Genomic DNA, 26,657 nt, shown 5'->3' with positions numbered 1-26,657 from the left:
CCTCCCCTCTCCAGAAGCTCCGCTTTCAGGCTGTGCTATCGCCTAGAGACTGCAGTCTGGTGATCCTCTCGCTATGCTCTGGACACCTACTTAAAACCACATTTGTGGTGTTTACTCACGCAAGTCCTTGAGCACTCCTTAAAAGTGGTAAATGCGTTTACGCATTTTTCTCAAATCCACATTGGTGGTAAAGGTCTTCGCCGACTGGCGGGTCCTTTTCTAAATCCTTTACGGTGTGGGCCACGCAGGTAAACCTCCGTTCCCGTTTTAGTTTTTCCAACTCCAATCCAGATAGCACTGCTAGCAGGATTGAGTGTTGACGCCTCTTCCGGCCTCCACTCTCCAGAAGAGCTCCACGAAGGTAATTCTGTCGTACAGGCTATTCAGCCTCGCGGATTACCTTCAGGGTTAGAGTGTAGATAGGTCATGAGACCTCCACTCTCAGAGTTCTTCTTTGCTAAGCACGGAAGTGTGTCAGGCTTCCTCTCTTGAAAGCCTCCACTCTCCAGACTCCACTCAGGTAGTACTGTCGCATAGGCTATTCAGCCTCGATGAACACCTGTAGTGTTGAAGTGTAGTAGGTCATGGGACCTCCACTCTTAGAGTCCTTCTTCTGCTCGCAGAACATTGCCATCAGACTCCACTTAGGTACTGTCGCATAGGCTACTCAGCCTCGCTGATTACCATCAGTGTTGAAGTGTAGTTAGGTCATCAGACCTCCACTCTTAGAGTCTTCCTTCTATGAAGTGTTGTTAGGCTTCTTCTCAGAAGCCTCCACTCTCTAGACTCACTCAGAGTCCTTCGTTGCCTCCAGAGATTCACTAGAAGTAGGCAGTCCGACTGCACAGGCTATTCAGCCTCGCGGACTACCTCTAGTATTGGGTGTAGATAGGTCACAGACCTCCATCCTTAGAGTCGTCCTCTGCTGGGTGCAGAGTGGTACCAGGCTTCTTCTTACCAAAACCGCCACTTTGCAGAAACTCCACTCAGGTAGTTCTGCTGTACAGGCTATTCAGCCTCACTGACTACCCTCAGTGTTGAAGTGTAGATGGGTCACGAGACCCCCACTCTTAGAGTTTTCCTTTGCAAGACACAGAGTGCTTTTTTGGCTTCCTTTGAAGCAGTCACTCCTCTGAACTCCTTGTAGGTAGTTCTGCTGCACAGGCTACTCAGCCTCACTGACTACCTCCAGGTTTTGAGTGTAGAGGTGTCACGGCACCTCCATTCTTAGAGTTGCTCTCTGGAAGGTGCAGAGTGTTGCCAGGCTTCCTTTCGTCGAAGCCTCCACTCCTCAGAAAATCTCCACTTAGACAGGCCTGCTGCACAGGCTATTCAGCCTCACAGACCATCGTCAGTGTCAAGTGTAGTTAGGTCATGAGACCTCCACTCTGAAGATTCCCTCTGAGCAGAAGCTCCACTCGGGTAGTTTATGTTGCACAGGCTATTCAGCCTCACTGAATACCCCCAGTGTCGAGTATAGCACCTATACCTGTTAGCACTGAATGTTGTCAGGTCCCTAGAGCAGACATTCGCTCTGCTGAGACCTCCATTCCCTAAAACTCCGCCCATTATGGTCAGGGCGTTTATGAGCTCCATCACTTAGAGAGCTAAGTGTAGTAGGCTTCCTCTAGGCCTCCACGCTTGAGAGTTACGTGCACAGGTAGCCGAGCTAGCCGTGGCAGGTCACTGGGCCCCAGCGACTCTCGCTGAAGCAGGGGTGATTTTCCTTCTTGACTCCTCGTTCAGTCAGTTTGATCACTTATCCCTCTGCATGGCAGCGTTGGTATAAACGTTCCCATAGTGTCCACCAGGACGCAGCGTAGAGTTCCCTCCGGAAGGGAACGTCTAGGTTACGTATGTAACCCCTGTTCCCTGAGGACGGGGAACGAGATGCTGCGCCTCGGGGCCATGCCTCGGGCCGCGCACAGACCTCCGTCCGACAAAAAGATGGTGTTGTGCTCTCAGGCACCTGCTTTTATACTAGCAGGCGCCTGCTGATGACGTCACGGGCTGGCGCCGGCCAGTGTCAAGTTCACTGTCGTTGTTCTATAGCTTGTTTCAGAACCGGTCATGCTGAAGGCAGTTCCCATAGTGTCCGCCAGGACGCAGCGTCTCGTTCCCTGTCCTCAGGGAACAGGGGTTACATACGTAACCTAGACGTTTTTTCATGCACCTATCAAGTTTGAGATTTTGGGGTTTTTGGTTTTTCATAAAGGGTTTTTTCAGACTAGCGAAAAGAAAACATCCAAAAGACACTGTTAAGTGTTTCTTTTATAGCACTTTATCTATTTGTGTCAAAAGAATTCAATTGTTAAAGGACTTTTTCAAAATTAGTTTTTTCTCCTACACTGAGCCATAAATCTCCACTTTAATAGCACTTGCACACACCTAACTTCATATTTGTATTTCTGTCTATATTCTGAATGTTTTTACCGAGGGATTTGTTCATATTCAGAATTTGCTTAATTTTATACAAAACTTTATTCCCCCAAAAATGGTAACAAAAGTTACCAGTGTGTGTGACAAAATGAGATACCCAAAATTGCCTCTGTAAAAACATTTGACTCTAATATTTAAAAAAATAAAAAATAAACAAGAATGTTTAGAATTTTGTACTAGAAATGTATGCAAATTAGTGCATACTTAATCAAATATTGTCTCATTTGCATATTTAAAATGTTTTAACCTAACATTTTAGAAAACTCGTAATACAAAAAAATGTTTGCAATTATCAATGTAATCAGTTAGCTGCATAAGTAAGGTGATAACTAATATTTTTTGAATTTTATCCTATTCACGTGCAGTGCCTCATCTTAAAACATGATATGAAATCTTGTTTTCTCTAGTTAAGTACATTTTCTGAGCCTATTGGCAGACATTTGCTCTAGTTTTATTCATTTTGAAATATTTCTCAGAAAATAAGACTTTTTGTCATTTTGCTTCTTGATTTAAAATATTTTGGAAAACAGGATAAAAGTACTGTGGAAGATCATCACTTTTTTTAGTAGAAGTTACAATAAAAGTTGTTTCCATATTCTTGTTGTTGGGAGCATAATCAATTTTTTAGTAAAATGTATGAAAGTACTGGAGATCTGTTAGAAGTTGTATTTTCAAACTATCTGCTCCCTAGACATTTACTTTTAGAAAACATACTGACGTTTTGTGTCCCCTTCGCTTTCAAAATGTCTTAAATGTACAATACTTTCATAAAGACCTGCAGAAACCCTGTTTTATCCAAAGTGACTTGAAGTGCATTCAAATGACATTTTATTAGTTTCATTGGAACTGAACATGATGTTGGCATTACTAGCACAAAGTCATTCCATACGGATTGGTTTTTGCCATAATTCAGCAGTGTGATCCCACGATGTAGCATGATGATATATTATATAGGCCTATTTTAATACGTAGTGAGCTGCCTTGACATCTACAAAGTTAATGGCAACACAAGGTTGCTGGAGTGTTTGATGTCTGGCCTAAATACACTAGTTCACTAGTTTTTGGAACAGAGTCTTATTTTAATAAGCTGTTTTTAAACCTTCAGTCACATTTGAGCACAGTTGTCTTAGATTGGACATTACATTTTTATTTAAATATCTGAGCTCTAACTGCTCAAGCTTGACCCTTATATCACAAATCTGCTGAAACTTTCTATAAGTATACAAGTTCTATATTTGAATAGTGATATTTTAGCGCATAAATGGCTTTGGCAAATCAGTGTTTACTGGCAGACATATCTTCAGATGTATTTGAATCATTGCATTTGCTGCTGTTCTCAGTTAACATAACTGAGTTTATGTACTGTATTTTTGAGGCCAGAACAATCACAACAGAATTACGATGAGGGATGTTATGATATAATTATGAAATAAGAACCCACAGGCTCAAGGTTTAACTTGTCAGCATGACCCCAGTGCCCCCAGCTGGTGATTATGTAACCGGTATAAAGCGTTTTTCCTCACTGATGGCCAATCACTTGTACACTTGAAGTCAAAAGTTTACATACACCTTGCAGAATCTGCCAAATAAGAGGGATCATACAAAATGCATGTTATTTTTTTATGTAGTACTGACATGAATAAGATATTTCACATAAAATGCATTTACATATAGTCCACCAGAGAAAATAATAGTTGAATTTATAAAAATGACCCTGTTCAAAAGTTTACATACACTTGATTCTTAATAATGTGTTGTTACCTGAATGACCCACAGCTGTTTTTTGGTTTAGTGATAGTTGTTCATGAGTCCCTGGTTTGTCCTGAACAGTTAAACTGGCTGTTGTTCTTTAGAAAAAATCTTTCAAGTCTCACAAATTCTTTGATTTTTCAGCATTTCTGTGTATTTGAACCCTTTCCATTAATGACTATATGATTTTGCATTAAGAGCCAGGGGGCGAAAACTTTTTAAATTTGAAAATCAGGGTAAAGTTAACTTATTTTGTCTTCTGGGGAACATGTAAGTAACTGCTGTAGCTTCTGAAGGGCAGTACTAAATTAAACCAAAAAAACTGATATTTAGGCAAAATAAGAAAAATGTGCACATCCTCATTTCGTTCAAAAGTTTTCACCCCTGGCTCTTAATGCATTGTGTTTCCTTCTGGAGCATCTTTGAGTGTTTGAACCTTCTGTAATAGTTGCATATGAGTCCCTCAGATGTCCTCAGTGTGAAAAGATGGATCTCAAAATCATACAGTCAAAAGGGTTCAAATGCACAAAAATGATGAAAAACCCAAAAATCTGAGGGAACTGAAGGATTTTCCTAAAGAACAGCGGACAGTTTAAGTGTTCAGGCAATCAAGGGACTCATGAACAACTATCACTAAACAAAAAAACACTGTTGTGGGTCATTCAGGTAACAGCACAGTATTAAGAATCAAGCGTATGTAAACTTATTTCTCTTCTGAAATGAATATGTGAAATACCTTATTCAGGTCAGTACTAAATAAAAAATAACATGCATTTTGTATGATCTCTCTTATTTTGGTAAACTAATTAACAGTTTGCAGATTCTGCAAGGTGTATGTAACTGTATCCTTGTGCTTGTGTACACAAGTATCCACATTCACAGCCAGACAAGCAACTGCCGTTAAGATAAAAGAGAATCCTAAAGGAAGAGTGTGTGGAATCCTGTGTGGAATCCTGGACTAATTAAGAATGACTGAAATGAACAGTATTTTAAGTTCTTGAATTTGAATTGAGGTAGAGAACACGATGCAGACTTTCAAGTCTTTAGATTACATTTTTAGTAAATTACCTTAAGACGTTATTCATTTCATGGATCACGGTGGAATATAGCTGAGGGAGAGTTCACCAAAAACTTCAAAATAGTCTATCATTTACTCACCCTCACGTTGTTTGAAACCTGTGTGAGTTTATTTCCCCTGTTGAACACGAAAGACGAATCCAAACCGCTGCTGGTAGCCATTGACTTCCGTAGTTTGGGAACAAAATACTGAGGACGTCAATGGCTACCAGCAACAGTTTGGTTACTAACAAAATAATTCAAAATATCTTCTTTTGTGTTCAGCAATATGACCGATTTTTCATTTTTAGTTGAACTATCCCTTTAATTTCCCAAAATGCTCAAATGTATCTAAAGGCAAAATAATAAAATTGTGTTAGCCTAATGAATTTTTGTTTTACTATTTCAATTTCACTTGTTGTCATTTCTTTTCAAACTCTATTCCAGTTTTGCATCCTGTGGGATGTGGCCAATTCAATTCAAATTCACATGCATTAACTAAAAGGGAGTCAGTTTTTATTTAACATTCCAAAAATATGGAAAGAAGACAACAAATAGTATTTTGGCCTTGTATCTTTGCTTGTAATCGCACATTGACAAAGGGACTGTTTAATACTGCGTGTATCACTGAAATGACTGACCTCAGAGAGAACCCAGTGTGTTGTGTGTCTTTTTGATCTCTTTAATTACCGTTTACCTATTTTTCTTTTTTTTTTTTTTTATCCAACTGCACGATTGCGTATTGACCAATAGGTACTTTGTGTTGTTATGCCTGTGTGCTGTCAGTGAAACGCATGCTCATGGCCTGGAGATGTGTTCCAGTGCTTTTTATTATTTTTATATACTGCAAATGAGCAGTATGCTCTAGTGCATTTCAGGATTATTTTGGGAATTTAGATTTTACATCCGTCTTGCAAGGAGTGTGTGCTTGCCTTTAGTAGTATTGTGCAAAGTTCTCTGTATTTTTTAATAATACACACAGATTTACATTCCAAAAGCAGTGTATACATTTTGTCAAGCAAACTCAATTCTGAGTTTTTGACTATTCTAGATTTGTAGTCTTTTGAAGTCAACATAAAATGTCATTCGCAAGCCATTTTACTTGATGTTTTGCCAGTACTTGATTTTATCCTCTTGAAATTGATTGGATTGTGACAAAGTGGGCGGTACAAACCAGAATGGAGGCAGATGATTGGATGGAATAATTTTTCAGTATATTCTATATAAAATCTGCATTGTAATTAGGTCAGTTCTTATTTCATGTTGACTTCAAATGTTTTTAGTCTGTTTTTGCTCAATGCAGTTTATTATGTCCACCTGCCATTGACTGTGGGACATCTGTGTACTGTTTGTTAAAACCTAAAAGAAGCAAAAACGAAAGAAACTGCACTTTGTAAAACCCACTGTATGATTCTTCTTTTAGATTCTGTTTTCAGATATTAAAAATAAGCAATGACCATGTTTATCAGTTGTATCGTTCTTTATTTGGACATTACAAACCTTAATTACATTTAAAACATCTTTGTTCTGACACAGTCTCAATATATTAAGGCTTTTCTTTTTTTAGGGCTAACAAAACCAGAATACTAGAGGCACAGTAGTTACTTTATTAAACTGTCAAATGTGGATTCTGGTGGATAATAGATATTTTTTGAAAATATCAAATTGATATATTTATTATTTCTGCCTTTGAAAAACGAGCAGGGGGAGGAGTGTTTGACAAAACAATGTTTTTGAAATATTCTACTGTACTTAATAGTTACAACTTTTCCTCTTGAAACTGTGTGCTGTAAATGCATGACACATTCTTTATATTCTGCTTTGGTGAATTGGTTTAGAAATATATCTGAAACTATTTACAGGCTTGTGCAAATCATTGCATCAAAACAGGCAGACTTGACAAGAATGTTTTTTTTTTTTTTTTTTTTTTTATGAATCCCTGATTGTGACAGTAAAACAGTACAATACCAGCACAATGATGCGCTATAAACCTCTGCTCAGAAAAACAAGCTTTCCTGATCATGCAGTGATGCACATCATGCACATCATATAAGATATGAAAGTTGTACTGTCAAAATGCATTAATGGCGAAATGGAGCAATCAAGACAACTGAATGATCCCAGCAGGGTTCCAACACTCATGGAAAACCTGGAAATGTCAGAAAATGTGATTTCCAGGCTTGCAAAACTCTTTAAAGTTTGGGGGAAAAACCTAAACGTCATGTAAATGCTAATAGTAAATATGCATTTTATCTCTTGCTTGACTCTAAACACTTAATTGGATAGAATTTGCTCTTTTCAATTGCAATTTCTGAGAAAAATAAAATGAGGTCAAATCATATGTGACCCTGGACCACAAAACCAGTCTTAAGTTTGTAGCAATAGACAATAACAAAATCATTAGGATATTAAGTAAAGATAATTTCCTACCATAAATTTATCAAAACTTTATTTTTGATTAGTGATATGCATTGCTAAGAACTTTATTTGTACAACTTTAAAGGCGATTTTCTCGGTATTTCGATTTTTTGCACCCTCAGATTCCAGATCTTCAAATATTGTCCTATCCTAACAAACCATACATCAATGGAAAGCTTACTTATTCAGTGTATTGAAGTATAAATCTCAATTTCAACACCTTGACCTTTATGAGTGATTTTGTGGTCCAGGGTCACATATGGGAACCCTGCAAAACTTATAAATGTTGGGGGAAAAAACCTAAACATCATGTAAATGTTTATAGTGAATATGCATTTTTTTTTTCTTGCTTGACTCTAAAGACTTCATTGGATAGAAATTGCTCTATTCAATTGCAATCTCTAAGAAAAATAAAATGAGGTCAAATCATATGTGACCCTGGACCACAAAACCAGTATTAAGTTGCATGGGTATATTTGTAGCAATAGCCAAAAATACATTGTATGGGTCAAAATCATTAGGATATTAAGTAAAGATCATGTTCTGTGAAACTATTTTGTAAACTTTCCTACCGTAAATATCAAAACTTAATTTTTGATTGGTAATATGCATTGCTAAGAACTTCATTTGGACAACTTTAAAGGCGATTTTCTCAATATTTAGATTTTTTTTGCACCCTCAGACTCCAGATCTTCAAATATTGTCCTATCCTAACAAACCATACATCAATGGAAAACTTACTTATTCAGTGTATTGAAGTATAAATCTGATTTTGTGGTCCAGGGTCACATATGGGAATCCTGCTTTTAAGGGACTATGATTTCCTTAAGGCTTGAAATTAACTTTTGCATAATTTAAAGTTGATCAAACGTGGAGTGGAGTAAGTCAAGTATTTTCTTCTGGGTGCTTCTGAGTGGCGTTTAGCTCTAATCGCATTTCTTTCTCTTAATGAGGAGTGTAAACGGCCCATCGTCAAGGCCTTTAATGAGTGTCCAGGCCTCAAAGCGTGTGAGACCCTGCAGAGACGAATCCTGTATCTGCAGCACCTCATCACCAGATTTCAGCCCCTTTTGTTCAGCGTCACTCCCTGCCAGAGAAAATACAGTATATATTGTATGATTCATGTTACACAATGATTTTGCAAGCCCTCATGTAATCTGCTTCCACAGAAAAGAATGGGAAAACCACCATTCAGTTTGTTGGATTAACAAATATTTGGGTTATTTTGATGTTGCTTTCAGCTGCCAAACTAACAGTTTAGTTATAAACACATTTTGCTTAGAATTTTACAATTAATTACAAAGTTGCATTGAATTAAATGTGAAATTTTCAAGTGGAAAAACTAAGTGAATAGGTGCGGTGAGAGTCTAAACAGCTGATAAAAACATCACAATAATCCACACCACTTCAGTCCACAAATTAATGTTTCGTGAAATGAAAATGCTATATTTTTCCAACTCTGATGAAGAAACAGACTCATCTACATCTTGGATGGCCTGAGGGTGAGTACATTAAGCACATGTTCAATTTGATTGAAATATTCTTTTCAATTTCAGTCATAGTCTTACCTGTAAATGTTCTGTTGACAGTTAGTGGTCTGTCTCCGTTAATGGAGCCTTTTCCTCCTTCAAGACTGAATCCAACTCCACCTGCGTTCTTCTCCAGCTCGATTGTCTCGACTTCACCTCCATCGTCCCCTAAGAGTTATATTTGAAATAAAAAAAAACATAGAATGAATGTACACACATTTGCATCATTTGTTTTCTAAATGACTATTAACATAGTGCATCCAAACATGTGACCCTGGACCAGTATTTAGCCTGTAGCAGTAGGCAAAAATACATTGTATGGGTCAAAATGATACATTTTTGCGTTTATGCCAAAAATCATTAGGATATTAAGTAAAGATCATGTTCCACGAAGATATTTTGTAAATTTCCTACTGTAAATATATCAAAACTTCATTTTTGATTAGTAATATGCATTGCTAAGTTTAAATTTAAATGCAATTTTCTCAATATTTCGATTTTTTTTTGCACCCTCGGATTCCAGATTTTCAAATAGTTGTATCTCCGCCATATATTGTCTTATCCTAACAAACCAAATATCAATGGAAAGCTTGTTTATTAAACTTCCAGATGTAGTATAAATGTCAAAAATGTTAAATTATGACTGGTTTTGTGGTCCAGGGTCACATTATATATCATAAAACCCACTAAATTTGATTTTGAACGCCAGCTGTTTAAGATATAAATCCATAAGAAATCTGGCTTTAGTTACAAAGCACTGTGAAAAAATTATATTCCATCTGAGTTAATCTAAAACTAAAATTTCTCTGCAATTTCCTCCAAAATTGCACAAGAGCAACTGACGTGTCAGATTTGGACAGAATTAGTCCATCTGTAAAACATGAATTCTCTTCCTCACGAGAAACTAGTCCAGTTCAAATAGGGTTTTTATTTGACTTCAGTTGTAGTTTTGTATTCCTTTTGTGCCCTATTAAATGTTGACATTACACATGAAAGCCATTGCTGTGCTGACGTCAGTAATGTTGGCCCCCACCTGTGACGCTGCTCTCTGCCCCGCTGCTGCAGCTGGACTCATTAGCGTTAGTGCCTCCTTTCCCTTCTGCGTCTTTGTTCTTGGATACCACTATCACAGCCTGCTTCATGGTGCGGGCCTGCCTGAGAATCGCCGTGGCGTCGCTGTGCGTGACGTTTTTTAGAGTTTGACCGTTAATGGACAGCACCTCATCTCCTCTTTCAATGGTGCCCTCCTGAGCAGCCAGACCACTGGGAAACACCCTGTGAACCTGAAGGTACATGAGTGGGTACATATTTATATATATAATTAATGTACTCTGTTCTTTGCCAGCATTAATTGTATACATTTTGGATTTATAGCTACAGTGGAATCATTGGAAGATTGCAACTATGTCCTATAAGATCTTAAAATGTTTTTGAAAGTCTGTTATGCTCTGTTAAAACTGTAAAATATACAGTTGAGGTCAAAAGTTTACATATACCTTGAAGAATCTGTAAAATGTTAATTATTTTACCAAAATAAGAGTGATCATACAAAATGCATGGTATTTTTTTTTTATGTAATACTGACCTGAATAAGATATTTCACAAATTCACGTAAAAGACTTTACATATAGTCCATAAAAAATAACCCTGTCCAAAAGTTTACATACAATGATTCTTAATACTGTGTTGTTACCTGAATGATCCACAGATGTGTTTTTTTTTTGTTTAGTGATAGTTGTTCAGGAGTCCCTTGATCGTCCTGAACAGTTAAACTGCCCGCTGTTCTTCAGAAAAATCCTTCAGGTCCCCAACAAAAATGATTTTGAGATTCATCTTTTGACACAGAGGACAACTGATGGACTTAAATGCAACTATTACAGAAGGTTCAAACACTCACTGATACTCCAGAAGGAGAAACAATGCATTAAGAGTGGGGGGTGAAAACTTTTGAACAGAATGAAAATGTGTACATTTTTCTTATTTTGGCTAAATATGATTTTTTTTTTTTTCTTAATTTAGTACTGCCCTTCAGAAAGTACAGAAGATACTTACATGTTTCCCAGAAGACAAAAGAAGTTAAATTTACAAATTCCAAAAGTTTTCACCCCCAGCTCTTAATGCATCATGTTTCCTTCTGGAACATGAGTGAGCGTTTGAACCTTCTGTAATAGTTGCATATGAGTCCCTCAGTTGTCCTCAGTGTGAAAAGATGGATCTCAAAATCATACAGTCATTGTTGGAAAGGCTTCACATACACAAAAATGTTGAAAAACCAAAGTATTTGTAGAACCTGAAGGATTTTCCTAAAGAACATTGGTTAGTTTTAACTGTTCAGGACAAACAAGGGACTCATGAACAACTATCACTAAACAAAAAACAACTGTGGATCATTCAGGTAACAACACAGTATTAAGAATCAAGTGTATGTAAACTTTTGAACAGTATAATTTTTATACATTCAATTATTATTTTCTCTTATGTACTATTTGTAATTGTCTTTTATGTGAAATATATTATTCACATCAGTACTACATAAAAAATACCATGCATTTTGTATGATCCCTCTTATTTTGGTAAAACAATTAACATTTTGCAGATTCTGCAAGGTGTGCGTAAACTTTTTGACGTTTGAGCTGTAAATACAACAAAAGCTCAAAAAAGGCCTCCGGAAGTAGACCGATGTGACATACAACAGCTTTAGAAAAAGAAACCTTTTAATATTTCAGTCTTTTGCACACTGAAAAGTGTCCCTTCTGACATAGATTTTACATTTCATGTCCAAAAATAAATTTGAAACCTACAGGAAAGGGGACGATTATTGTCAGTGTTGTCAAACCTGATCTAAATGCACCATTTTTAATTGATCACATGTATTTGAAGCTTGGACATTCTGCCTAAGATCTTGTTTTGTGTTTCAGGGAAGCAAGAAAACAATACCAATCTTCACATACAAATGATGACAAAACTGAAGAGGCTGTGTCTCCTCTTGACAGGTGAATTAGATAAGCTGTGGTGTGTGGTTTATGGAGATACAGAGACGTCACTCACTGTAGTTGCTTTGTTCTCCAGATCAATACCGCCAGCAATGCTGAAACCCAAGCCAGCTCCTTCTTCTTTATGTAGAATCACAACATGGATGTCTTCCAGTTGCTAATGGACATTAAGAAATCCAAATCAGCCTTGTTTATAGAGTATTTGGTGGTTCAAACAACCTTTGTATCTTTGTACAGTAAACTGAATTTCAGTACTCTAATGCATTTAGCATAGTTGTTATTCTAAAACATGCTGAAGAACAATCTGCATTTGAGAACACTGGTTTATCGCTTTTTTAAGCACAGCTGCCTCACTGATGATTTCCAGGCCGGCTGGATCCTGTTCCCATACTATTACATCATGCAGTTTTGAAAGAAATATAGAGGTACTGCCTTCCTTAGTGTTAAATAGCACATAAGAATCTCATTAATAATTATTTTGTTCAAATCACATAAGCATCTGGCACTGTCTTAAAAGATGACACTTGTCTAAATGTGTAGCCCTGCTAGGGTAAGTAGATCAACACAGCTAACCACTCATCTTGGATAGCTTTTACAGTTGTTCCCTTATTTATAAAGCTGGCATGCCCTCAAGAAGTTTCTGCAAAATATTGCCACTTCCTCTTTATCTGCATTTTGCTCCTACAGCACAAAGCACATAATGTCCAAGGGCACGTATGTAGCGTAACTCACTTCATTAACCAGAAGGAATATAGATAGCTGTGTAACTGCAGACAGAAAATGTGGCAGAGGATTATTGATCAAGGAATTGGTCATAAATGCAAAACAGTGCAACAAAATACACCCAAGAGGGGCATTGCAACACTGCTATGGTGAGGAAGTCGCACTCTTGACCAATAGATGCATATCTTATATTTTTTAAATACAACTCTGCTAGTAAGTGAGCTTCAGAATGCAGCAGCACACAAAAGAAAGCTCACTGACCTTTTTTGTAATAGAGAACCGAATGTTCCTCTGTCTCACCTCTCATACATATTCAGGTTAGCGGAACAGGATGTGGAAGTAATCAGCGGCAGACAATAGCCAACAGCATATACTTTGTTGTATCGGCTCTATGATTATCAAACCAGAGCTAAACCTACCCTTAGCGTGTCTTCATCCAGATCCTTAACTTCCTGGATCATCCGTTGAATTTCATCTGGCGGAAGAGCTGAGAGCATGGATTGGGCACAGACATCTGAGGCTGAAGTAAGCGGTCGTTCAGGTTTCCATTCCTCCTTCTCGCACTCCTCCCCTCGCTCGATGGTACGCTTTCTCAGTTTAGCCAAGCTGTAGACAGAGAGATAAAAGTTAGCTTGATTGAAAGTGCCTTTGACCGGAAGTAGCCAACATTGTTCCTAAAGGACAAACATCCTGAAGAGTTCAGTTCCAACTCTGATCAAACACACCTGAACCAGCTAACTAAGGTGCTCAAGAGTACTTAAAAAATATGAATTGGAGCAGGACTAGTCTGTAGGAAGGTGTCCCTGTTCTTGACCAGTGGCTCCCAGCCATGTTCCTGCCCCTTCAAAACTGCATATTTTGAACTAGGACTTGGGAGTCTCTACTCCAGGGATCAACAAACTCAGTCCTGGAGGGCCGGTGTCCTGCAGAGTTTAGCTCCAACTTGCCTCAACACACCTGCCTGGAAGTTTCAAGTATACATATTAAGACCTTGATTAGCTGGTTCAGGTGTGTTTGATTAGGGTTGGAGCTAAACTCTGTAGGACACCGGCCCCCCAGGACCAAGTGTGGTGACCCCTGCTCTACTCTATCTGATGAGCTAAATCAGGTGCAATTCATTAAGGAGACAGACAAAATGTGCAGTGCTGGGGTGGGGGCATGGTTGGGAACCACTGCCTATTCAACCCATCAACCTTCTTTTGAGACACTGCCAAGACAATGTTGGTTCTAGAGCAGACCACACTCAGTCCTAGAGGGCTGTTGTCCTGCAGAGCTTAGCTCCAACCCCAGTTAGACACACCTGAACTAACTAATCAAGCTCTTACTAGGCATAATAGAAAACTTCAGACAGGTGTGTTGAGGCAAGTTGGAAATAAACTCTCCAGGTCAACGGCCCTCTAGGACTGAGTTTGGGCATCCCTGTTTTAGAGCAAGAGTGTCCAATCCTGCTCCTGGATGGCTTACATCCTACAGAGTGCATCTCCAACGCACCTGCATTAAATTGTCTTGTAAAGGATCCACATACCTTGATTAGCTCCATCAGGTGGGTTTAATTATGGTTGAAGCTAAACTCTGCAGGACAGTGGCCCTTCAGGAGCAGGATAGGACAACTTATGCCTGGGACACACTTGACCAGGATTGTCCAAACCCACTGTCCTGCAGAGTTCAGGTCCAACTTGCCTGTCACAGTTAAACTGTGCAGGAGAGTGGCCCTCAACTTGCAGGATTGGATAACTTAGGCCTGGGATACATTAGACACAGGGGTGTCCAAACTCGGTCCTGGAGGGCAACTGTCCTGCAGAATTTAGGTCCAACTTGCCTCAACACACCAGCCTGAAAGCTTATATTATGCCTAATAAGACCTTGATTAACTGGTTTAGGTGTTTTTAATTGGGGTTAAGAGTTACACTTGTGATTACAAAGCGAACATGCAAAGAAAGTCAAACGCCCTTTACAAAAAAAGGTAAAACAGTGATGTTGGTCAAATTTGAACTTGGAGGATTAAATGAGATAGAGTTTTTCCTACCCTACATTTTTTAACCGAAGCACACAGATGAAGAACTAACCGTGCATGACCTTTCCAAAATGATTAAGCAATGTGTGAAGTCGAAGGTGCGCATGGCATAGCTACTGCAAGACGAGAATTTGTGGATAAAAAGTATATCATTTTTTATATTATTTTTTTAGAAAATGACCAATTGTTTTGCTATGTAAGACCCTTATTCGGACGGAATCGTGTAGAGACGCTTAAAGCTGCATTAAGACTGGAATTTGGACCTTTAACCCTTTGGCTCCCATTGAAGTCCACTATATTAAGAAGAATCCTGGAAAGCTTAATTTCTTTTCGACTGAAGAAATTTAAATTAACATCTTGGATGACATGGGGGTGAGTAAATTATCAGGAAATTTTTATTCTGCTGCAAGCCTTGAATCAGGTCACATCCCACCAGATTGTTTGGTGGTGCAACTCAGGCTCAAAATTGGACTTAAAATCTTTGAGCGTGTGGCCAGCCTTAAACTTCCCCGAACTACAAGCTAATTTTATGTTTCACTTACACATGTTATAGCCAATTTACTAACATCTCACCACATCTGTAGACTACTTGAGCTCAACGTGCATGACAGGAAAGTGTTTTTTTTCTAACTGTGATAAGAACTGGTATGAGAGCTTGCAAGACATTAGCATTAAATGGTCTGTTGTTTGACTAACTCAAAAGAGCTGCATTTCCACTTCTTGTTTATTTAAAACAGATTCCTGAATGATTCAAAACTCTGCAATGCTTTTATCGTACAGCCAGTTCTTGACTTGAAAGAAGCTGACATTGTTGGCTCCAGTCCCTGCAAGTGATCTTATCCTGTACCACCGGCCAACACAACACTACACAACGTGTAATTATACCCCAAACGCTTTTATCTTCCAAGTGCATTTGTCCTACAACGTTTTCAAAGATAATATGCTTGGATAAGTTGCATACCTTACAGAGAAACCCTTTTCGCTGCTTTCTAGTGCTGGCGAAGGTGGGTGCTTTTCACCAGGAGAGTCTTCCTCTATTGCGTCATCAAGCAGGGATCCTGGTGGGGCGCTCCAGGGGTTCCCAAACCGAATACAAGGGGACTGCGGAAGGGACTGCATGGATCGCATCAAAGCATTGGACACTTGATTGCTGAAGGACAAGATGATCCCCAGGCTCTCCCCGTCCAAGCCGCTTGAGATGGGGGCATCTGAAGAGGGACTGAGGGGTAGGCTCCGGGTCCTCAAGCTCACTGCGTGAGTTCCTGCACCTTCAGTTTTTTCTGTGGGTCCCTCCTTTGAGCTGCTCGATCTCCTTGGGACGTGGCTTGAAGAGGGCGAATCCTCTTGTGAAGGTAAGGACTCTTGCTCTGTCTCTGTAACAGGTGGAAGCTCTTTTGCAGGTTCCTCAGCAGGGATCAGCTTACATGGCTCAGCTGATTGTTTTTCTTCCTCTGCTGGATGGGGCTCTGTAATGATATCTGCACCGAGGGAAGCTGGTTGCTGCTTTTCTTCTTCTGGAGGCTGGGTGGTGGCTGAAATTGTCGGTGCAGACTGGCACTCATCGTTATTGTGTAAGTCGCTCGTGGTAACCTTAGTTCTCCCTGCATTGCTGTAGTCTGCGGATGAGGTTTTAGCAGTCTTCTCCATTGGAGGGAGAGATGCAGTTGGGGCCAGTCGCCTGCTAGGCCTTTCGGCTCCATCGGAACTTGAGAAAGTCTCAAACGAGCTGATCTTCTGCCTGATTGACAAATTGGCTCCTGATGAAGCAGACCTCAGACTAATCCCAAAGGTCCTGCCCGTATCGTGGCTCCTGTTATCCGGTTGCTTCAAAGCTTCTGTTATCGGTTTCCCAGACTTAATGTTCTTAATGCTCTGACGTGCCCATGCAGGCTTTGGAGCCACCGGAGGCCCTTTTTTGACATTGGGAGCTTGCTCAGAATTGGAGTCTGAGATGGTGTTTGTGGTTTCAGAGGCTGTGCCGTTCAACTCACTATCTCCATTATGGTCACTCATGGTTCTGCAGCAGTAGGACTGGTTCTCTGGGCTGTCAGTCAGCTTTACCCAGGGGTCAAGTGGTTGATCTGTACTGACCTCCAAACGCGCCTGGCGTCTCAGTCCAACACGCTTACCCGGACTACACACTGTAGACTCTGGACCTGTAACATAATAGTGTTCACATGTCCTTTTAATTTCCTTTCAATGAGCTGTCGAACAGAGAAGCGCAAAGTGAGAACTAACTCACATGCTGCCTCACATCCAATACTTGTCACAATTGTTGCATTTTCATTCAAAAATAGAACAACTATAATATGAATCTTTCAAAGAAAATAAAAAATATTTTCTTCAAAGGAAAAAAATCAATTAGGATAGTGGAACTCAATGTTATCAGCTGAATCAGGAAATGAAAAGTTTCAGTATATGTTTTTCGAACTTCCTTAGAATAATATAAATATCTAAATCTAAGTTATGCAACCTACATGACATACGTTTATCTTTTTGTCAAATTAAAAAAAATTAACCAGTAGTAGGTGTATTTCAGCTTAACGTACCTCTGTGCTGTCTGTGCCTTCTGTGTGTTGAGTCACTTTTAGGCTCAGAGATACAGGCAGATGCTTTAGTTCCGACTTCTGCGCGTTCAACCACTTCCTGTCACAAAAACAGGAAATGGTTGGCTGAGTTTGAGTCTTACAAAGAATTCGAAAAGGTGTAGAAATGCATTCGGCATCATTTCGTCATGCACACAGAAACACAGGCATGTATACACACACTAGAGCCATGCCTCATGCCAAACACTCAAGCATTTCAATTTCTGAATCACACATATGACAAAAAGATGCACTATTGTGCAAATACAAGTGCACACAGATTCATATTCAGAGTCATCAAACACTGACACGAACACGTCCAGAAAGAGGTAGCATGAATTTCTACGTACATCCTTAAACAGAAGCCTTGAGATCTTTCTCAAAGCCCTGTACAGACTGCAGAAAAACTAGATGCATGTGGAGAGACAATAAAAGATTGTGTGAGGCAATAAAGGATAGAAAAGATAGTCACTGTAAAATAAATGTCTATTTAGGTTCAAATGTATATATTTGTGAAGGAAATGTATACAAAAAAGTGTGTAAATGTCCCCATTTTTCAAGCGTTTCACTAGTTCATTTTAATGATCTTGTGGCATGACAAATGTGACCCCGGACCACAAAACAAATCATAAGGGTCCATCTGAAATCTGAATAAATAAGCTTTCCATTGGTGTTTGGTTTGTTATGATAGGACAATATTTGGCCGAGATACAACTATTTGAAAATCTGGAATCCGAGGGTGCAAAAACATTGCTTTATCTTGTCCAAATGAAGTTCTTAGCACTGCATATTACTAATCAAAAATTAAGTTTTTATATATTTACGGTAGGAAACGTACAAAATATCTTCATGGGGCATGGTCTTTGCTTAATATCCTGATTATTTATAAATAAATAAAAAACAAAAATTTTGACACATACAGTGTATTTTTGGCTATTGCTACAAATATACCCATGCCACTTAAGACTGATTTTGTGGTCCAGGGGCACTAATGATGGTGTGCAAAAAATATTCACTGTAATCTGAACAGCTAAATACGGCATTTTATCTGGTTGACCCCCTTTTATGGTGCAGAATAAATTAAACGAAATGAATTAAATAATGCATTTCTGCAATGGCACTGAAATTGTTTGCTTTTGTGTAACTGAGTACACCTTTAAAAACTTGAAAATGTCTCAGTCACTTCCTGTTATGGTCCCGATTAGGCAATCGTTCAAGTAGCTTCAAGAGATACCATCACTCCACCAAATCAGTCAAGTAACAGAATTACTTTAATGATTATTTTTTATATATTTCAAGATGTAAAAATAAATACCATTAGATAAAGGCATTGTATTTAAACTATACTTTCTATTGTCGTTAAATTTGACACATTTCTGTTTTTCACAGATCATGATGAGGACAGTCACCCTGTTGAACAATTTCCTCATTTTATCGGAAATTGCTTACATTGAAACACAGATAATGTGGATAGATAATGTTATGTCTACAATTATGCATTTCTGTTTGCTTTCCAGTCAGATGCATTCAAAAATCCAGTCAAAAATATTTTAAAAAAATTAATGCCCATTCTCTTTTAACTTTCTCAACTATTACAGCTGCTCACGTGCGCACTGATGGTGCAAGATGTTCTCATGCGAAACCCGTGAAAAATGTGCCAATAAGGCAAGGGTTGCAGTTAAGCCAATCATTTCTTGACTCACTCAACTTCCATTTATGGGCAATGCATCTTAAAGTGCAAACCGCCTACTTGTAAACAGTCTCTTTGACAGAGAGCAAAAAGGCAGTGGTGTAATATGCAATGCTTTTTCAATTTAAATCCTGTATGTAGTACATTTATTAGGCATAACTTCACTGATATGTATTGATGTGCAAACCTACATAAAGAAATAAAAAAACAAACATTTTAATTTAGCCAAACAAATCTTTTTATATATATATAAAAATAGTGCATTTCATAAATTTGACTAACCCTACCTGGCAGTTGCTTTGAGACAGCAAGATATCTTCGTCTTTCACTGGTGAACCTTGGCTAGATCCGCTCGAATCAGTCAGTGCTTCCTGACTGCTGACTTCCTGTCGTCTGCAGTACCTCCGCGCCTGGTTTGCTGCTCCTTGCGTGGCGCTCCTCGCCACACCTGCGTGCACATCTAATGTTTTTTGTCCAGTGTAATTCATTGGACATTTATAGGGAATGTTATAGTCGTCATCTGTGAATGAGGCTGGAGACAGTGTGTTTTCACTGTTGGTTGTTAAAGAAATGTCCATGCTCTGTACTCTGGAGACGTGCTCCGGTTCGAGGAAGGATTGAGTGGTGGCGCTGGCTGGGATACAGCGCTGGCTGTAGGCGCCCTCGCTGCACGATCGGATCATGGGTTTCTGTGCTCGTCTACAGGTCAGCTGACTCGTGCTCCGGTCCAGACAGCGGATGCACTTCTGTCTGCTGTGGGAACAGGCTTCGGATCTCCTTAGACCTGAGATCAGATACACAGATACTTTAATCAATTGCATAATAGTCTTTAGAGTAGAGTCATCGAGGACAAGTTCATTTTGTACAAACATTTGACAACAGGAAACAAGAGATGTAGAAGACATGAGCTTTTGAGTCAAGTCCAGGGTTCCCACACTTTTTGGATTTCCATGACATGTATATGATTATATGATTAATGAAATAATGTAATAAAATAATAATAACGATAATAATAATGTATTCAGATTTCCAATGGGTACCAATCTTTTTAATTAATATTATTCAAACAGATTAATATTTTACTCTGGTTTGCACAATATTGCACTCAAAGTACAATATATAATTGTTAATTTTTATACCTTTTTAATAGAAAAATATTATTATTAATTATATATACATACATTTAATTTGTATAATTTTATTTGACAATTATATTTACCTTGCATGCATTTATTTGATCAAAAATACAGAAAAAAAACAGTAATATTATTAAATATTAATGCAATTTAAAATAATGGTTTACTATTTTAATATATTTTAAAATATAATTTATTGCTGTGATGCAAAGCTGAATTTTCAGCATCATTACTTCAGTCTTCAGTGTCACATGATCCTTCAGAAATCATTCTAATATGCAGATTTATTACTTATTATCAATGTTGGAAACAGTTGTGCTGCTTAATACTTTTTTCAACATTATTTGATGAATACAATTTTTAAAAAGTACAGCATTTATTCAAAATAGAAATCTTTTCTAACAATATAAGTCTTTGCTATCACTTTTGATTAATTTAACACATACTTGGTGAATAAAAGTATTTTTCTTTAAAAGAATTCAAATGTACTGACCACAAACTTTTAAATAGTAGTTTATATTGTTACAAAAGATTTTTATTATAAATTCTGTTCTTCTTAACTTTACTTTATTTAACTATACTTTAAAAAACAGGTTCCAACAGCACAACTGTTTCCAACACTGATAATAATTCAGCATATGAGAATAATTTTAGAAGGATCATGACACACTGAAGACTGATGCAATGATGCTGAAAATTCAGCTTTGCAATGCAGGAATAAATTCTATTTTAATGTGTATTAAAATAGAAAACCACTATTTTAAATTAAAATAATATTTCACAATATTAAAGTTTTTTCTGTATTATTTATTAAATAAATGCAGCCTTCATGAGCAGAAAAGTCTTTCTTAAGAAACATTAAATATCTTAGTCACCCTGCAAGTCATGTTGGAAATTATTTGAACCATGTCTCAGGTGGGCAATGTTATTCTTCATATTAAATTAGCCTTTTTTTAGTCCAAGTCATGAGCCTTGGGTTCTCACTTGTAAGTAAAGCATAACTCGGCTTAAGCAGCACACAAACACCATTTTTTCAGGAAATATGACTGAATCTAAACACAACCACCTCAACGACGCATTACCATGTGGATGCAATTGTGGACCTCGTAATATTAATCAGATTTCATGATAATGTTGATCCACTATCGGTTGTAATTTTAAGGCCATTAATAAAAGAGATTCTCTTTGCAGTTACAGTTGCAATTACGCTGTAAGATTGCTTCAAATCTGCACTGCAGATGCAGGATGTGTGAAACAGGCTTTGGAAATGACTGATTTCAGAGCAAACAAAAGATCAATAACTCACTACTGTTACATCCGTCCATACTCCACTGACTCCTGTCTCTCCTCAGTCTGCTGTGCTCCACCGCCTGAGCGATGGCCTCGTTCAGCTGCTGCTCTGAAACCTTCAAACACATGCAATTTATAGCATTTTAGCACTCTCTGACAACTTACATCTAGCTATTAAGACAAAAGTGGAGGCTTGACTGATCACAGCCGTAATGAAGTGTAAATTGTCTTAGCACAGCTTGTGTTTTATATTCAAGGATGGAAAGCAGACTTACTTTTGGGTCGGGGTGTCGACTGATGATGATCTGAACCGGTCCCGGGCTGCACTGACTCAGAACCGTGTACACATCGTTCAACGTCATGTTGCAAACCACCGTGTCATTGATCTCCATGATCTCATCGCCACATCTGACAAACATTCCCATACGACTTACTAACATCCCAGCAACCACACACATTATTACAACAATTCACAGCGCTGCAGTTCGGTTAGTTGTAAAAACTGTCTCGAAACCACACTATGAGAATGCTGCCATTTATAACATGATGTGCAGTTTATATATTATGCTTTGCAAAAAGTATGAGTGCCCAACTTCAACTTTGAGAAAAGCTACATTTTCAGCTAAATACATGCTCATTTTAAAATTAAAACATTGTGGAAACATGTCTACCCTAAACATCTCTAAACATCGATTTACTTGTTTTTGCTTTAATAAAACCAGACCAGATTACCTTCGTTAATTTTGCTAATCCAACATTTTGTCACAACATAATTGCATTATGTACAATCAATTTATATTACCTTAATAATTGTGACATAATTGGACATAATTGTTTTAGGCGTGTTAACAAACTGTTATTATTGTAAACTAAATGCATGGATTTTTTTTTTCTTAATTTAGCCGTGCACTTAAACAATTTTTACTCAGAACTTGTACATTTCGCAAAGAAAGAAACAAAAGTAGATCAACTGAATTAGTATTTTCTTGTAAAACATACTCCAGTAATCTTCGTTTTATTTATAACTATAAGTAAAGACATTATCAAAATTATTTCAACTTTGTGAATGGAGAACATTGTTTCAAAGGGTGCATAATAATATCTAACTATATTTTTGCCGCCTACAGGTAGGTGGATTTTTTTCTCTCCCATGAATCATATACTGTATACTATATTCTGCCACTGAATAGAAACAAAAAAAATTTTGCGACTTATCTCACAATCCTTTTTTTTTTCTCTCAGAATTGTGAGACATAAACTCACAATTGTGAGTTATAAACTCTGAATTGCGTGATATAAACTCGCAATTCTGAGAAGTAAGTTTCAATTGCATGATGTAAACTTGTAATTGCGAGTTATAAGCTCAGAATTGCGTGATATAAAATCACAATTCTGAGAGATAAAGTTGCAGTTGGGTAATATAAACTCCCAATTGTGAGTTATAGTCATAATTCTGAGATAAACTCACAATTCTAAGAAATTAAGTCAGAATTGCGTGAGATAAACTTGCAATTGTGAGTTATAAAGTCAGAAATCTTTTTTTCTCCTCAGAACTGGACTCTATAACTCGTAACTACGAGTTTATATCTTACAATTCTGAGGAAAAAAGTGTGAGATAAAAAGTCGCAATTACCTTTTTTTTTTAATTCAGTGGTGGAAACGGGCTTTTATAGTATACTGTATGACTATGTCAAAGAGAATTCCACGTCCGGAACATTTCCTGATAGTTTACTAACTCTATGTCATCCAAGATGCTCACGTCTTTCTTTCATCAGTCGCAAAGGTTTTTGAGGAAAACATTCCAGGATTTTTCTCCGTATAGTGGACTTCGATTGGAATCAACGGGTTGAAGATGCAAAATGCAGTTTGAATTGGCTCTACACGATCCCAGCCAGGGGAATAAGGGTCTTATTTAGTGAAATTTTCTTAAAAAATATACTTTTTAACCACAAATGCTTGTCTTGCACTAGCTCTGTGATGTGACTTCACACACGTTGGAAAGGTGTGATTACATAACGCTTGAGGTCTAGCTAGTTCAAGATGAGCATTTGTGGTTTGAAAGTATAGAAATTTGTATATTTCCTAGAAAATTATTGATCGTTTTGCTAGATGAGACCCTTATTCCTCAGCTGGGATCGTGTAGAGCTTTTTGACGAGGCATTGAAACTGCAATTTGGACCTACAACCCATTAAGCCCCATTGAAGTCCACTATATGGAGAAAAATCCTGGAATGTTTTCTTCAAAAACCTTCATTTCTTTACGACTGAAGAAAGACATGAACATGAGGGTGACTAAACTTCAGGAGACTCATTCTGGAAGTGAACTTCTGCTTTAAATTTAGACTGATTATGAAACAAGACAAACATTTGTAAATTTTATGTTATTGGCAACAACTTTAAAGATGTGTCAGACCTTAATCGTCCATCCATGTGGGCCACTGATCCCGGTGACAGCGTGTGAATGTAGATTCCCGGACAGCCGGCAGCAGAAGGTACACAGCACAGGCCAATACCTAAACCTACACCAAACTCTGAACCAATGCAGAAAACACACATTTAGAAATATTCACACGTTAACTTTGTTCTCACATGTTTGTAGGCATCGTTTATCTGTTGCAAAGTAATTAGAAATGACCAAACTGTCCCCTCCAATATTAACAATTTGACAAAATGTTTTAAAAATACATTTTTAGGCTGGTCTGCCTCAGTGCTTGTCAATGTCAAAATGACAGATCAATCAAATAAAAGAAGGTGGGGCTTAACTTTTCACAGAAATCGAGCACAAATTTCAGTTCACTGCTTAAGTGAAAGAGTGCAAGGTCAAATTTAAGTAGCTAAATGTAAGTCAGTCTTAAGTGGCACAGGTGTATTTGTAGCAAAAGCCAAAAAATACATTGTTTGGGTCAAAATTATAAATTTTTCTTTGATGCCAAAAATCATTAGGATAATAATAATATGATTATTATAAAAAAAAAAAATCATATTCCTTGAAGATATTTTGTCCATTTTCTACCGTAAATATATCAAAACTTAAGTTTTAATTGGTAATATGCATTGCTAAGCACTTCATTTGGACAACTTTAAAGGCAATTTTCTCAATATTTAGATTTGGGTTTTTTTGCACCCTCAGATTCCTGATTTTCAAATTGCTTTTAGATGATGTATACAAATCAATTTCAAAATTTTGACTCTTATGGCTGGTTTTGTAGTCCAAATATATGGCAACTATTTTAATAAGAAAGTTAAATGAGTAACAGTAATATCCAGTGACACAAACTACTTGGGCATTTTGAATGGAAAATATAGGCTGTCACTTCTGTGATCCATTTAATTCATAATGAAATGCAATGAGGCAAGAGGCATTTTTCTGTTTGGCGGTTTCAACATATTAGTCGTACAAATAAGGTTGAATGGGTGCATATAAAATAAATATTGGCAAACATTTTAAAATGATTAGTCTACCTTCCAAAAACGTTATTTCACTGTTCTTTCTTTTTCTTTATTGCCCTAAATCCATTAGAATCCCTTGATTTATTTAATACCTTTAAATAAAAACCATTACCCATGGGGTCTGTTCTTTATTTATGTTTTATGCCCCAAAACATTGTTCCACCCCAGTGTTCTAGGCCTGCTTATGATCTTGTTAAGAGTTTAAAGATGGCATTTGAAAGCTGTATATTAACTAGCAAGTCTGTTTTTTAAAACAAAGCTATTGCACAGCATCAAAATACAACACACAACGGACTATTTTAATATTTGTATCATGGTTTTTGTCCTTTTGAAGTTTGACAGTGCGTTTCACTAATTTTTTTCATTGTAGGAGAGAAAATCAAACAACTGGATGACAAAACGTTCATCATTGGGTGAACTATCACTTTAAGACAAGATTAAAGAAAAGAGACCTGACAACTGTCGGGTAAGTATTTTTAGTAACTAAATTTCTTTTTTTTATTTGTATTTATGCTGTTGTGCAGCTACACAAATAAGATATGTTTTAGCTCTGGAGACATTTATGTGAAAGGCTCAGAATGAAAGTGCTTGATAGATGTGTGACATGAAACTTCAGTAACAGCTGGCTGGAGCTCATCACAGTGTTTATCACACCCCAGACAGTTTGTTGTGTCCATTTGCATTAACCCAGTCAAACCAACAATTGCAATGTGTAAATTAGAAATGCAGGGATAGTCCATTCTTAAATTAAATGTTTGTCATTTCCTCATCCTCATGTCATTAAAACATGCTACTGTAAAACACAAAACTAGCAATTCTGAAGCAAGTCTCGTCTCGTCTCATTTTTGCTGTGCAATTATATGCATTGAAGTCTTCAAGTTTCGAAAGGCAAAATAAATCATCATTGCAATATCATAAAACTAGTTCATACAATATTGCATTAGCTTTTCATAAGAACATTTTCAACTACATTGAATTTTAATCTTATAGCATTGCACAGTTAGAGCTGATAGACTAAATATTTCACTGCTTTTGTAGCAGCATGTATGTGACGAATGAATGAGATTTGGATACTCACCCTTCTGTAGTGTGATCTCCATCATGACTCTGTCCTGGGCTTTTGCAGGATTATTGAGGCAGTTATAGTCTCCCAGATCAGCACTGACTCGACTGATACCGGTGCTGGAGCTCAGAGATCTGGATCGGCATAACTGAGAGACCTGGCCATGGCTGCCCAGCACGGCACCAACCCGCAGACTGGTCCTCACCACCAGCGTTAACAAACCCTTCTTCACTTGCTTCAGAAAGACAAACACAGTTTATTGCTGGTAAAACATGATAGATTAATAATAGATCTATTGTCTGTTGTCTAGGTGGCATAATCAGCAGACATTGGGCCATTTTTAGGTATTTTGTATAAATCTTTATTTAATTGTAGCAATTTTTGCATATTTATTTCCTATATTATAGTATTATATTGTAGTATTATATTAATATTTGTGTTACATTTAAGGAAAAAAAACCTGTTCACTATGGTTGCTTTTATAAGAATTGGACTGTATTGTTACTGTATATTTTTTATACT

At 37.5% G+C, this 26,657-nt stretch overlaps 1 protein-coding gene across 1 annotated transcript in view; it reads right to left on the bottom strand.

The window, feature by feature from the left end:
* Nucleotides 1–6,705: 6,705 nt before the first annotated feature.
* The window catches only part of il16 (interleukin 16), a 60,359-nt gene continuing 40,407 nt past the window's right edge, over nucleotides 6,706–26,657 (bottom strand). The window contains exons 11-22 of the mRNA XM_073836445.1: nucleotides 26,151–26,370; nucleotides 24,036–24,153; nucleotides 21,898–22,030; nucleotides 21,639–21,738; nucleotides 19,484–19,980; nucleotides 17,471–17,567; nucleotides 15,883–17,077; nucleotides 13,327–13,513; nucleotides 12,240–12,341; nucleotides 10,225–10,474; nucleotides 9,231–9,359; nucleotides 6,706–8,749 (exon numbers count right to left, since the gene is read on the bottom strand). Coding sequence (XP_073692546.1) covers nucleotides 8,589–8,749; nucleotides 9,231–9,359; nucleotides 10,225–10,474; nucleotides 12,240–12,341; nucleotides 13,327–13,513; nucleotides 15,883–17,077; nucleotides 17,471–17,567; nucleotides 19,484–19,980; nucleotides 21,639–21,738; nucleotides 21,898–22,030; nucleotides 24,036–24,153; nucleotides 26,151–26,370 — 3,189 coding nt within the window. The 3' untranslated portion in view covers nucleotides 6,706–8,588. The remainder of the gene's footprint in view (nucleotides 8,750–9,230; nucleotides 9,360–10,224; nucleotides 10,475–12,239; nucleotides 12,342–13,326; nucleotides 13,514–15,882; nucleotides 17,078–17,470; nucleotides 17,568–19,483; nucleotides 19,981–21,638; nucleotides 21,739–21,897; nucleotides 22,031–24,035; nucleotides 24,154–26,150; nucleotides 26,371–26,657) is intronic.

Source organism: Garra rufa, chromosome 3 (genome assembly GCF_049309525.1).
Source record: "Garra rufa chromosome 3, GarRuf1.0, whole genome shotgun sequence".
NCBI lineage: Eukaryota > Metazoa > Chordata > Actinopteri > Cypriniformes > Cyprinidae > Garra > Garra rufa.
Note: the sequence above shows the minus strand (reverse complement) of the source record. Positions and strands in the feature narration are given on the sequence as shown.